We start from the raw sequence: 15,108 nt of genomic DNA, 5'->3' as shown, positions 1-15,108 counted from the left end.
AACAAACCCTTACACTGAAATCTCAGTAGGCTGGGCAATGGAACAAGTTGCTGTCAAAAGCCCAAATAGACGCTGACATCGGCTTGGCTGGCTGCCGAGAGCTCCCACCAATCCAGGTTTTATGGGAACATAGGCCATGGGCGTTCACCTTTTCCACCCAATTACCTTGTGACACTGGCCTTGAAGCCTTAACAGGAGACAGCTGTATGTAAGGTCATTATTTCTGAGGTTCTAGCCCATTCCCAGAAACCAGTCCACAACACAGACAATTATTTCTTCTCTACATCAACTCATAGTTATATCGCATCAAAGAGATTCGATTTTACATGCGCTCCTATGAACTTGAATACGTCCCTCTCTTTCACTCTTTTTTCATATTGGTTTACTGCTTCTTTCTAGGTAAGCAAAAGGTTGCTTATTTAAATCAAAACCAGAAAAGTAATTATAAAAAGTAAAAACACCCTAAAAGCAGACGGCTATAAACCAATATTGCCAACCCTGCAATTGACCAATAATAAAATATTAGCCTGGCCTTCTACCTCACCTTATTCTGCATTCCTGCATTTGCAGACTCTCTGCCAGCCAAATGTATTTATTTCACTCTTTTTTACTGACAAAGCTCACCTTTGGCAGCTCCTTTTTAGCAATGCTCAGCCATACTTTGCGCCTGCGAGCATTCAACTGTTCAATGGATAAATGCTTTTTCTTGGACCCTGGTGGAGGGGTATCATGAGAGAACTTGGCAAAAACTTTGGTCTGGTGGCGATGGCGCCGTGGAGACTCCTCTGACGAGAGTTCTTCATCCCGTCTCTTCTTTTTTTTCACCTTTTTCAACTTAGCTTCATGAGAACAGAAGGCCACATGATTAGTCTACCCGTTAACAAACTGAGGCCACTATTATTCATTCATGATTTTTTGTGCTATTCCTTCCAATAACAGATAGCAAGAGGACTGCTTTGAAACCTGCTCTTGATCCTATGTATAACACCTGCTAATTCTTCACTGCTCTGCAGGTCTGTAGTGAAATCACGTGAAGGCTTAATTACTGAGGCTGAACAATCCTCACTTCATTTTTATACAGAAATATCTTGTGAGAACAAAATTAACTTTTCCTCTCTCAGATGAAATTCTATTCACAAACATTAAAGAAGATAAACACAATGAGGAAGTCAAATTGAGCTGTGACAAAAATTTGGCAAAGATGCATCAAGATGTTACATAGACCTGGATAATTAGCTAGAATGTGAATGCAAGTCTGCGAAATAAGTATAGTATAATACACTGGGGGAGGATGACGGAAAGAAAAAACAAAAGTTTAGATGCCCAGTAGGAAAGGAAGTCTATCCCTATAAAATCTTAAAGTAAATCAATACAATGCCTACCTTTTAATTTTTTTTCCTCTTTGAACTTCTTTTTCTTGGGTCCTATGAGATGGCGCTGTTGCTCATAGTAAGGATCATATGTGGAGAGCAAACCTGCGCTGTAATACTGGTACTGCTGTAACTGAAGCAGACTTCAATTGTTATAAATATGTATTTTACTTATGAAATGTTTTAAGGAACACAGCTGAGCTGGAAAATTCGCAGTATGAAAAAGAAAGCTGTGCTCTTTTGTATGTCACACTAAGAAGCTGGGATGAGCAAAATAATGACTCCACGCGTCTTTGCAAGCCAGCAATCTTTTCACTGCTCTAAAACCAAAGACTGACAGGATGAAAAGCCTGGTTTTTGTACTGAAGGGCACAGGTTAGCAAAGCCACTCTCCAAAATTGTTGGCAAAGGACAAATTATGCTCTAGAATTTTACCTCTTTATCCTTGCTGTATTTACTTCGGTGCAGTTTCTTGTACTTGTGCAGTCGCAGCATATTATGAAGTTCTTCCCTAGATAGAGTAAATTCATCCTCTTCTTCCCCATCCTCATCAGTTGCTGACTCACTGTCACTGGAGTCATCACTCAGGAGAATGCTCTGCCAAAATCAAGAGGATTTTAGGTCAGTAAGAGAAATCAAGATGACCAGATTAGTGTACAATAATTCCTTTAAAATGTCTGCCTGTTTATGACTGTTAGGTTGTGAAAAAAATGAGTAACAGTCTACAGACCATCCTAAGCCCCTTAATATTTCCTATTATGTAAATAGGCGTAACCGACAAGTCATTCAAGAATTTATAAAGACAATGTAAAATAACATAAATAGCACAACCACGTGTTGCAAAGTATCAAAAAGGACTTAGTCCAAAATAAATGCAATGTCCACAGACATAAGTCGGAGTTCATATATCATAGTTCATATGAACTAACTTTTAATGAGGGTGAAAGAGGAGAGCGCAAAATATGGTCTGAAGCTCAACATCAAAAAAACCAAGATCATGGCCACTGGTCCCATCACCTCCTGGCAAATAGAAGGGGAAGAAATGGAGGCAGTGAGAGATTTTACTTTCTTGGGCTCCTTGATCACTGCAGATGGTGACAGCAGTCACGAAATTAAAAGACGCCTGCTTCTTGGGAGAAAAGCAATGACAAACCTAGACAGCATCTTAAAAAGCAGAGACATCACCTTGCCGACAAAGGTCCGTATAGTTAAAGCTATGGTTTTCCCAGTAGTGATGTATGGAAGTGAGAGCTGGACCATAAAGAAGGCTGATCGCCGAAGAATTGATGCTTTTGAATTATGGTGCTGGAGGAGACTCTTGAGAGTCCCATGGACTGCAAGAAGATCAAACCTATCCATTCTTAAGGAAATCAGCCCTGAGTGCACCCTGGAAGGACAGATCGTGAAGCTGAGGCTCCAATACTTTGGCCACCTCATGAGAAGAGAAGAATCCTTGGAAAAGACCCTGATGTTGGGAAAGATTGAGGGCACTAGGAGAAGGGGACGACAGAGGACAAGATGGTTGGACAGTGTTCTCGAAGCTACCAACATGAGTTTGACCAAACTGCGGGAGGCAGTGCAAGACAGGAGTGCCTGGCGTGCTATGGTCCATGGGGTCACGAAGAGTCGGACACGACTAAATGACTAAACAACAACATAGGGTATCCATATGGAGATAAATCAAAATAGATGTAAATACTTGAGTTCCACAGAGTTCCTCACGAGTGGTATATATCATTAGATGTCCATGCGGGCTCCTCTAATCAAGATTTAACTTTCTTTGTGATATGGGTCTATTCTGGACCCCTGGAGTTAGCCAAACAGAGACTATTGAGCAAGAAATGAAGTTCATCTTCCTGTTTAATACTTTACATCCCAATGGTTTAAATGCTGACATAGACTACAACTGTTTTTTGTAATCCCCCTGTGTGTGTTTATAATTGTTTAACTTCATCGAGCGTTGTCTTGTCTATCAGGCTGTCTCTTAAAGGGTCTATAAGTATTACCTTTGATTGATTACACCTGTTATCATCTGTAGTCAGACCTTTATATGTACTTGAGCTTTTTCTGACAATAGGAGCATTATTTGGTGTTACACCTTACGTCCTTGAAAGGTATGGACTTATATGGAGAAGATTATTACTGGTTTTTTGGGTGGTAAAAGAATGACTTGATATTCCTTTATGATACATAGCTACAAGCTTACTGAAGAAGCCAACTGTGGCGAAACAAGATATATAACCTAGGAACCTTGTCTTCACCTGTGGATATTCCTATGCCACGCCCGACCTTCATTCGGACGCATTGTTGCCACCTACCTAGACGTTGGTGAACACCTTATTCTGTGGAACTCAAGTATTTACATCTATTTTGATTTATCTCCATATGGATACTCTATATGAACTATGATATATTACTTATGACTGTGGACATTGCATTTATGTTGGACTAAGTCCTTTTTGATACTTTGCAACACGTGGTTGTGCTATTTATGTTATTTTACACTGTCTTTATAAATTCTTGAATGACTTGTTACAGCAGCCGCTGACGCCTGTTTATATAATTGACAATTGTGTTCGTAACTAGGTTATTTGTGTATGTTTGTATACGGTTTTGACCTTAATATTTCCTAACATATCTTCCCACTACCTCACCTGCTTGAATACCTAAGAAACTTTTATTATAATAATAAGAAAAAATAGTATACACTTTCAGTGCGCGAAAAGATTTTGAAACTCCCATGTCAGGATTCCCCATCTCCGCCCTGCCCAACATAGCTGCCAAGTTCTCCCTTTTTTTAAGGGAAATTCCATTATGCTGAATAGGCTTCCTTGCGAGAAAAGGGAAAACCTGGCAGCTATGCTGCCCAACTCATTCACAGATTCTTTTGATGCCTTTGTCATCACTCTAGGGCAACTGACCAGGTAAATACTGCTACAATTCTAAGCAAGCAACTGCACAAATAATGTAGGATTAACAAAATTAATTCCTCTCAATTCCATGAAACCAAGAAGTTTTAACAGATGGTGAAGTGCTTTGATAGCACTGTTATTAGAAAGCTTTCTTATTTCTGCAACTACGTCATAAAATAATGCAACAGAAGTATCAATGTAAACACATTTGGATTTCAGAATAATAAAACTCCCACCTTTAGCCACTTTCTGCTTTTCTTCAATTTGGAAAAGTTGTATAGATTCCCTTTTTCTGCTTTTGGCTCTGTTGAAACAACACAGTAAGATTAAAAAATGGTATTATTCACATGAGTCAACAGATTTAGCTGGAGAAAGCATTTATCCCTGCCTTAAGTACAAAAAAAATACATATGCAGTGATAACAAAGGCTACTAGCCTTCATTCATTTGAAAGTGGATAGTTAAATTCTGCATTTGGCAAGCATATTGGTCCTTTCCCCAAACACACGTCTACTGTCAAAGGCTAGGTTACTCACCCAATGCAAACTTAAATTAATTGTAAAGCACATTTACCAGATTGCAACACTCCGTTGAGTGAATGTGTGTTTAACATTCCAGAACTTCCTGCTCCAGATGACTCCCCAAGCAAGGAGCTTGTAGGTTCTTCTTTAACTTGTATCAAGGGACCCCCAGGCTGAGGAAGCAGAGGATTGTCATCCAATCCATCTTCACTTTCATCACTACAATAAAGTTTAAAATAATAGTTATCGCAGCAAAAAGGACAAGTGATGTATAAATAAACAACCATGCTCCATCTCAGCAAATGCTCATTTTGCTCCATCCCCAACACTGGATATATTTTAAGCCATTTATAATTTCACATATGAAAAAAGAGTACAATTTTAAATTCTAACTAAATTAAACATGATACATTTCATGCTCTTAAAGTATTATAGGAAGTTCAGGTTTTATAAGGAAGTTAAGCATGTCTCAGTTTTGCACAATATTTCCTTTTCCTCCCAAAAGGAAACCTTTTGCTTCAAAATTTTCAGAAATTCTACATAAACTACTCATATGTGAAAACTAATTATAAATTTGGTGGCATGTATTTTTAAAAAACCCACCTACTGTCATTCTCTACTACAGTTTAAGGGCCAAACCGGATGAGGAATGTTAATCCCCACCCAGTTTTGCTGATTAAAATCTGCAGCTGCTGTTTGACCCCCTTCATTATACCCCACACTATTCCCAAGAGTCCCTTAGGAACTGATTTTTTTGGGGGGGAGGGAGAATTGGGGGATGCAGAGGGAGGAAAGCTCCTTTCCATAAAATAAAGTCAGAATTCAAGCCAGGGTTCAAAGCATCCCACACACTTAAGATGAAAACAATAACATGCCTCTTTTCTATGTGTTCCCAATTCGAAGTAAGGTAAAACTTTAATACCTGGATACATTCCTGTTGAAGATAGCGGAAGTCTGACGTAAAAAATGATCCAACCGCAGAGCTTTCTCCAGATATCGCAAATAGAGGGGCGTTGCCAGCTCTGTGCAGTTGCCATCCTCTCTTGCACCCAGCTCTGAGGCCATAGAACAAGCCTCTCCTCATGCAAAGTTGCCTCCTAACGCACAGCTGTTCCAAAACAGAATGTAACTATTTAGCATCATCACATCTATTTGAAGTTCTTGCTTTTAAAAAATGTTGTTGTTGTTGTTGTTGTTGTGAATTAAATTTCTATACTGCCCTTCATCCAAGAATGACAGGGTGGTTTACAATATATATATATAAAGTAATAAATTCACAGGATCCTATTTCTTTTTGTGGGGAAGAGACGGGGATTTTTTTTTAATTGCGGCTTATATTGGGTTGACCTGTAATGCCTGTCAATCAGGTTGCTCTGGAAGATCAGGATGCTCATGTCCTATTTAAATTCTATACCAATAGTCATTGTGGTATATTTCATTTGGGGAATTACTTTTTCAAAGTTTGTTCCCATGACTGTCCAACTAGGTAACAGAACAAAATTAAACATCATGTGATAAAAAATGCTCAAATGGTTTCACTTAAGTCTTATCAAATTTTATCAGCAGGGATTATAATTCAGGTTGCAAAAAATAAATTGTTTATTTGGCCTTGCATCTAGCCCCCTGGCAAAGAGATGAGAAAGACCTGGCCTGAAACTGAGGAATATTGGTGGTTTTCTAATAGCATCTTTGGGAACCCAGAGGCTTCTTGGAAGGGTCTGTCAAGGAGAAGATCAGTAACAACCCTGTTGATCTTCCCCTGCAATGTACAGCTGCAGGAAAGAGATAGGCGTATTCTAGTTTATAAACTCAGTTCATATGAGGCAACTGTGAGGCCAAAGAGACCAAGCCAACACATTGTGTGAACTAACACTCTAGAACAATGCCGGAGAATCCCACAGAGGGGTCCATCGCAAACAAGTCAACGAGGAAAGTGTTCCACTGACTTGAAAAAAACATCTATCTGACGTGATATAAGAACTCTTTATATAAGTAGTTCATTGACAGGGATACACAATAGCACAAGTGATACAGGAATAATGTAGGAAAATGTGAATTGGCTTGCTATACACCAACATCTAGTGTTCCAAGACCATGGTAAGCCACTATAACTGTTGCATAATGCAGCATACAAGCTCACATCTCTCAACAGTTCTCGTGATATTTATTTATTTAACAGGACTTATGCTAGTTCTTCTTGCATTTGCCAGCAGATAACACAATACAGATGTCACAACTTATTTATGACATTAACACTGACGTTCAGAAATTGCATACTGCTGACTTCACCACTCACAGAATATATAATCGCAAAAGTAAACACAAGTTTCAATATTACTTTATTATTTATTAATTAACTCTTTCTGCAGTTTAATGTAATAAAAGTCTCTAAGTGGTTTACATAAAAACAATATGCATCTGCATTATCCAAATAAAACTGAACAGTTTTTATTTTACCTAAAGGTTACCAGAGCATAGACGACAGAAGTTGTTAGGCTACGGTATCTCTGTTCAGATAGGGGAGCAGCTGGGCCATTAGCCAAAGCTGATGAAGGCACTCCGTGCCATTGAGGCCACCTGAGCCTCAAGCAACAGCAAAGAATCCAGGAGGACCCCCAAGCTACGTACCTGCTCCTTCAGAGGGAGTGTAACCCAATCAGGAGCAAGCAACCTCTCATCCATCCAGTCTAGGGAATCGCCCACTAAGAGTGCCTCAGTTGTACCTGGATTGAGCTTCAGTTTTTTGCTCTCATCCCGTCCATTCTTGAGAGAAGATAACAACCCAGCACATCCAATGCCACACATGCAGATGTAAAGGAGAAACAGAGCTGTGTTTCATCTGCATATTGCCAACAGTGTATTCCAAAACTCTGGGTGAACCCACTCAGCAGTTTCATATAGACATTAAACATTATAGAGGGAGAAAATCAACCCTGTGGAACCCCACATTGAAGGCTCCATGGAGCTGCAGAGCACTCCCCAAACATCACCCTCTGGAAACGACCACCAAAGTAGGACTGGAACCACTGCAAAGTGGTGCCAACCCCCCCGCCCCAAACACAAGAGTCACTCCACAAGGATACCATGGTTGATTGTATCAAAAGCCACTGAGAGGTCAAGGAGAATTAACAGGAAAATATTTTCCGTCTTTCTTTTGACAGAGGTCGTCACACAAGGTGACCAAAACAGTTTCTGTGCCAAAACTGGGCCTAAACCCTGACTGAAATGGATCTAGAAAATCAGTTTCCTCCAAGAGTGCCTGGTTCTGGTCTGTGTCCACCAGCTCAAAACCCTATAATGACTGGAAAGGTTTAGTGTACGGTGGTACCTTGGTTCCCGAAAGGTTTAGTTGTCAAACAAATCGGCTCCCAAACACCGCAAACCTGGAAGTAAGTGTTCTGGTTTGTGAATGTTTTTCGGAAGCCAAACATCCGACGCATTTTCCACTTGAGTGCAGGAAGCTCCTGCTGCGCCTTGTTTTTCAAATGGTTTCAGGAGTTGAACGGACTCCCGGAACAGATTAAGTTTGAGAACCAAGGTAAAGGTAAAGGGGCCCCTGACCATCAGGTCCAGTCGTGTCCGACTCTGGGGTTGCGGCGCTCATCTCGCTCTATAGGCCGAGGGAGCCCGCGTTTGTCCGCAGACAGCTTCTGGGTCATGTGGCCAGCATGACAAAGCCGCTTCTGGCGAACCAGAGAATGCACCTGGGAATGGAAACACCGTTTACCTTCCCACCGGAGCGGTCCCTATTTATCTACTTGCACTTTGATGTGCTTTCGAACTGCTAGGTGGGCAGTAGCTGGGACCGAGCAACAGGAGCTCACCCCGTTGCAGGGATTCGAACGGCCGACCTTCTGATCAGCAAGCCCTAGATTCTGTGGTTTAACCCACAGCACCACCTGGGTCCCTGAGAAGCAAGGTACCACTGTATTATACTTAGGAGCTGCGAGGTAAGGATTTGCTGTGCAGAAAGGAGATCTATCAGCTAGGAATTCCCAAATGCAAGTAAGCAGGCGCTTACCAGACAAGGAAATGCAAAAGTTCACTTTGCTGGTGAACTAGAGGCGCTCTGCTCGAACTACTTCTAACTAAACATTCATGATTCCTTTTTTTCCTTTCCAGAATCTGTGCTCTGGCACATGACCTGCACAATAACAAGTTCCACCACAACTCCTTGCAAAGGGTGAATACTGTATGACTGACATTATCTTTCCCTAATAGCTGACTCTTCTAATGGAGATATCAGGGGAACCAAGAGAGCCTGATAAACAGTAGCTGGGAAGATGTTTCTTCCCCTCCATTCCACTCCAGTCACTTAGATCTGTGGATGAAGACCTGTTGATGGTGCCACATGGCCCTGTGGTAAACCATGCTGTGACTCCAGCACATGGTTTTAATATTGTGTCACCAGTTCTCTAGTTAGTATTCTTAGAAGGGAAGCAATCCTCAATCAACACTGCTATGTTCTCAACATTTGTGAGAAACTTTACTTTTCTCCCAAGCCTTCCCAAATTGGGTCTATTTCATTTCTGCCATTTTAAAATTCATGTTGATTTTTATATTTTAAAACTGCTTTTGTATTATTTTATTATATTTCTGTACTCTCCAAATATATACTCTGAATAGAGTAGTGCAGGGGTCAGCAAACTTTTTCAGCAGGGGGCCGGTCCACTGTCCCTCAGACCATGTGGGGGGACCGGACTATATTTTGGTTTAAAAAATATGAACGAATTCCTATGCCCCACAAATAACTCAAAGATGCATCTTAAATAAAAGGACACATTCTACTCATGTAAAAACATGCTGATTCCCGGACCGTCCGTGGGCTGGATTTAGAAGGCAATTGGGCCACAGTCGGTCCCCGGGTCTTATTAGTTTGGGGACCCCTGGAGTAGTGTAATAAATTCTTTTTAATAGAGATAGTGTTTTGAGCCCAGCACATTTCAAATATCAACCCTTCTGCAGGAACACACTATGCAATATTAAACTATATTAAAAACGTCCACCAGATCCAGACACTATGGGCAATGCTCAGGCCAGGGATAGTGAGAGTTGCAGTCCAGCAACATCTGGAGGGCTCTGGGTCTCGGAAGGCTCTTATAACCCATTTATATAAAAAATAAAAAAATAAAACTAATTAGGGGCACCCCAGCAGGAAAGAGAGCAACTAAATGATGGTTCTCTCTCTCAATAGCTAGCTTATCTACCTATAATGAGCACTTAGGAAAAGGTACTATTATGCAACTGCGGATTATTGTTCTGTATCCTGTCCACTCCCATACAGAACAGACAATAAGCAAATCTTGCAGAGCAACCAGCAGCAAATATTTGCACATCCAGTTGTTCTTACATGGGGTTGCCACCTTTTCATCTAGCAGGGCTCCTATAAGTTCACTTTTGTTTGACAGACAAATTATGTGCAACCAAACTTAGCATGGAGATACAGTGATAGGTGCAGGTGTTATTCCGCTATTCAGTGCTAGAATAGGTGGTTGGCAACTCTATTCAGCTTGCTTTTAAAACTCACTTTAGCACTTTGTCTCTGCTGTTCCTATAAGGGCAAGCAAAGAAAGCGCCTCCACATTTGTTGATAATTTCAACAGCTTTAATGGTGAGATCCCACAACAGAAGGAAAAGTGGTGCTGGTTAACAGCTGTGTAGTCAATATACCTGTAACCTCTTACCCATGTAGGACTTGCCTTTTCTGCTCTGGAACACCTCAGCTGTGCATTGCGTAGATTGGCAGGCTTCCCATCACTCTTTTTTCGTAGGAATGGGGGCTTCCTTGGCCACACAACAGCCAAGTCAGAATAGACAGGAACATAGAAGCCACAATTTCTGGCTTGGCTACCAAAGGCACCCAACACAGACAGTGTGAATCCCACACAATCTCAGGTGTGCCTGTGTTGACAGGTTCCTCCCACAGGGAGTCTGTGTACGGGTTCAAACCTGGGACCTCATGTATGCAAAACAACTTGGCCTGCAGAGCAAAAGCTTTAAATAAATCCTCCCTAGTCCTAGTTCATATCTGCCAGGGCTGTCGGATGACAAAGGTTCCATCCTAGGTTTTTCTCCAGTTCATGTTTGATTTAGGGAGCTGCTCTACTGAGTGTGAAATGTGGCAGCGTGCTATCTCTACCTTTTTTTGCTTCCAAGACTACTGGCTCCTTAGCTAGGTAGGCAAAATGTGTGTTTTGCCTTGTGGTGAGTTTAATAAATCCCTAGGCTAGGAGTTGAAATGCAATCCCTTATTTCCCATTTTTATGATCTTTCCCACTGGCCTACCAGGGAGCTCATAAGGTTGCTCCCCAGGAGTTTGTTGCTGCTACCGTGCTTGCCTGTTTGTCCACTGGCTAGCTGCTCCCTCTTGGTATCATTCCATTTATCATAGCCTACTGGGCGTTGAATTCTTCTCCTGGGAAACCCAAAGATTTGGGTTTGGGTGAGCTAAGATTCAGAGGTTATGTTGTGATTGCTGGCTATATATTAATGTTTTCATTAACTTTCAGCTGATTGTTTATATCTTATATGCAATGATTTTATAGTCATTTGTATGTAACCATCCTAGGATTGTCAAACTTCAGGGCAGGTGTAGAAGTTGAGTGAATACATCAAATAGTGTCTTCCAAATGAGCTAAATATATGCTTGGGTGTCGCAACTTGCAACGTCCATACTTACTATTATTTTTTTAAACTTCACAGTGACCCAAGGCAACTTACATTAAAAAAAATAAGAACCAAAAAACTCAAAATGCACCTATAAAATTGGAAGGGAGATCTAACAAATCCTGGCCCACTAAATAAAGCCAGAATGGCACCCTTCAAATAAAGGGCCAAAAGCCCAGGCAACATTTCCTGTGTCCCCCTATGTCCTTGCCTGATGAAAGTGTGACTATTTGTAGGCTGCCCATGCTTGTGATATAAGAGTACACAAACTTCAGGAAGCCCTGGAGTGCATAGGTACTGGTGACAACTGCTGAACTATGCTGGCTGCAGGATGGGAGTGTGAACTACTACGGTACTAAGGGCATACTAAGGGTATGTCTTTGTGACTGCCAGATTGGTGTGTGAGGCAGGGTGGCAGCAGAGATGTGTGTCCACCACCACCACCACAGTAAATGGGTTGGTTTCTGCCAATGCTGGCTACTGTGCAGTGTGCAGATATCATTAACACATGACACTGTGATTTGTGGGTGTAAGCAGTGTTGCCAGGGATGCTGTGGGGGAGCCCGTCAGTGTTGTTATGTTCTTCTTTAAAGTGGCATAATTTTGCTGTTTACTTTGCTGCTACCGTAGGAGTATAAGGGATACCCAACTGCATTAAGCTACTACTACATTAACGTCAGTGGCATTGACATAGCAGTACCATTGGATTCTGCTGTTAGTCAAACTGTGACTTTTATTGCATTCTCACATAATGGCAGATGAAGAGAAAACAACAGAGCACGTGATCCCTCACAAACCCATATAACCATCAGTTCTGGGTTGTGGATTATGCCACATCTAAAATCTGCACAAGCTTCTAATCAGATATTTGTATGTACAAGACTTCTCCAAAAACACTATTTGGAATCTAGTACTTTTGGAGAGATCTGCAATACTAAAACGCCTGTATGTCACAGGTTCAGTAATCTCAAATGGACAACATGTTCTTGAAAAAGTGTTCAGGCTCTAGCCCAATAAAGGCATTATTAACTTAGTAAGTTTGTAGAAAAGCCTTATTCAAGAATAGTTAAAGAATTACTATATAACAACGAAGATTGAAATCAACATAGGAGTCCGGACAAGAATATACTTAACATAGGTAAAAACCTACCTACCACAGAAAGAAATGAGCAAACTGATAATGGATGATCTTTCAGCAGCTTAACACATTTTTATAGGTGAAAAACTACTTTAATTCTGAGGGAAGAGCTGCTTTGTAACAAATCTACAAGTGTTTGTTGTAAGTACCATTGTATGTAGTAAACTTTGCTGTTGTGTGGTAGAAAACACAGCCAAGGGGTGACACACTAGCGATATACACATCTCTGTCACACAGACCATTGACCCTTATACAAAACTAGTGCATAGGTCGCTTCGCAGCCAGTACATGACATTTGTGGTTTTGCTTCGCTGGGTCAGTTGCTTCTGTGCTTAATTGGAACAGAATTGTCTTAGGTTCACTGTGCTGGGTTCCACTAAAGCGAAAGCATTTTTACCACCAGATTATGGAAATAAATAAATCCTAATTTAATATTCTTATGTACTTTACTGAAACTGATGCAAAATTTAAAGAAAAAGTAAACAGAAAAACTAAAATCTTTTAAAGTTGAGTTTCATTTTGATTGGAATCTGTGGCTATCTAAAGTCAAAGAACAACATATTCATGGTTGCCAAACAACAGAGTAGAAAATAATTGCTAGGAAATCTATTGATTTGGATTTGGGAAGGAGGTTCAAGTTCCGCCTTTTTCAAAGACTATGTGAATGGATAAAACTATACTGAGGTTATACTGCTATGAACACTTACTTTGGCGTTGACTTCATTAAACTTGGTGGGGTTTACTTTCAGTTAAAAGATAGGTAGGATCTGGTCATACATTTCCATTACTCATCTGTGAAATGGTAATATGTACTAGCAACCAACTACAGCAGTGTTTCCCAAACTTGGGTCTCCAGCTGTTTTTGGACTACAACTCCCATCATCCCTAGCCAGCAAGACCAATGGTCAAGGATGATGGGAATCGTAGTCCAAAAGCAGCTGGAGACCCAAGTTTGGGAAACACTGAACTACAGAACTGTTTTGAAGGAAAATGTATACTTTGCAAACCTGAAGTACTATGTAAATGTTTAGCAGCGTTAAGTTTTAACCTATGCCACGTTCTTTCTCATTCTAATTTTTCAAGTAGCAATACAAGATACTCTAGTTGAACGACTGCTTTTGGCTTCTATAATTAAGATGTTAACAACATAACATTTCTAATCCCGAAGCACTAAAAAGCATGAAGAAAAACAATCAAGCTCCGATCAAAGCAGACCCATGTTGGTTTTGATACAGCAGAGCAGAGGTGGCTAACTTATGAATGGCCCTCCAGATATCCTTGACCATTGGCCATGATGGCCGAGGATGATGGGAGTTGCAGTTCAACAACATCTAAAGAGCTGCAGATTAGCTTGCCCTGCAGTAGAGGAACCAATTTAGCTGCTCAGTAGAGGAACCAATTTACCGTATATCCAAAATTTGGAAATGATACACTGTGATGGTCTAATTACAAGTAGACCATCAAAGTCCTTAGTACACTAATAAGTACAGTCAAACCTTGGTTGTCGAATGTTATTGGTTCCGGAAGCCTGTTCAGCTTCTGAAATGTTCAGCAACCGAGGCACAACTTCTGATTGAGACGTGCACTCAAGCAGAAGTCACGTCGGACGTTTGTCTTCCAAAAGACAATAGAAAACTGGAGCATTTACTTCCAGGTTTTTGGCGTTTGGGAGCCGAAACGTTCAAAAACGGATCCATTCAACAACCAAGGTTTGTACAGTACTGGTATTTACCTCTCCTCTGTCAAAACACTACTTCTACCCAATAAACCTTGCAGGAGATGGCATAGAAGTCAAGATTAAGATGTGTACTGAAGTTTTTTAAATAACAGAAACACTCACTCATATTAGTAGTCTGTATGGAGCACAGGCATACTGACTTGTGAAAGATAATACAGTAGTGTGCTTGCAACCAGGGGGCAAAGGAAGTGATAGTCATCATGTTATGCTACAAGCTAGCCAGACCTTCCAGTTAACATGGTACAGCACAATAGTAACCAACAGCCCTCCATGATTGCCAGCCTTTAATTTCCAGTTACCAAGGACAGCCCAGCAGCCAAACATTTTGGAGTGTGATCAGGATGCACTACAGATATGCATCCCAGATCAAACTACCAAATCACACCATGTGACCAGTAAGTCATTTACAGCTTCTAAGCACGCATTCTACATAATCCATGCGAACAGTAATTTTCAGATTAAAATTGCGAAACTGATAATGCACTTTTATTTCTGTTTTACGCTTGACGCTCAAGTATGCTGGGGTCTTGGAATCTGGAAGCACAATCCTGAACCCCACAAACCACACCAAAATAAAACCGAATAAAGAGTTGAACCGCGCATTCCAATGGTTTACAGACCGCATGGAAAGCAGTGCGGTTGGCAATCCTATAGGCTAAACCGGGACGCTGCTTAAGGCGGGGCTGTCAAGCCCATACGCTGAGCTCCCGTTTCCTCGTCCGCCGTCTTCATGCAAAGCGCGGGGTGCGCACGTGGGCTGGGTG

General features: G+C 41.1%; 1 protein-coding gene across 2 annotated transcripts in view; it reads right to left on the bottom strand.

Annotated features, from left to right (window-relative positions):
- The window catches only part of INO80 (INO80 complex ATPase subunit), a 68,336-nt gene that overhangs the window by 52,473 nt on the left and 755 nt on the right, over nt 1-15,108 (bottom strand). The window contains exons 2-7 of one of the 2 annotated variants that reach the window (XM_035111512.3): nt 5,725-5,910; nt 4,855-5,021; nt 4,519-4,586; nt 1,806-1,967; nt 1,383-1,503; nt 625-839 (exon numbers count right to left, since the gene is read on the bottom strand). In XM_035111512.3, the coding sequence (XP_034967403.1) occupies nt 625-839; nt 1,383-1,503; nt 1,806-1,967; nt 4,519-4,586; nt 4,855-5,021; nt 5,725-5,867 (876 nt within the window). In that variant the 5' untranslated portion in view covers nt 5,868-5,910. The remainder of the gene's footprint in view (nt 1-624; nt 840-1,382; nt 1,504-1,805; nt 1,968-4,518; nt 4,587-4,854; nt 5,022-5,724; nt 5,911-15,108) is intronic. The other variant, XM_035111519.3, reaches the window with a different exon arrangement.

The sequence above is a fragment of the Zootoca vivipara genome, chromosome 1 (assembly GCF_965207765.1).
Source record: "Zootoca vivipara chromosome 1, rZooViv2.hap1.1, whole genome shotgun sequence".
Lineage (NCBI taxonomy): Eukaryota > Metazoa > Chordata > Lepidosauria > Squamata > Lacertidae > Zootoca > Zootoca vivipara.
Note: the sequence above shows the minus strand (reverse complement) of the source record. Positions and strands in the feature narration are given on the sequence as shown.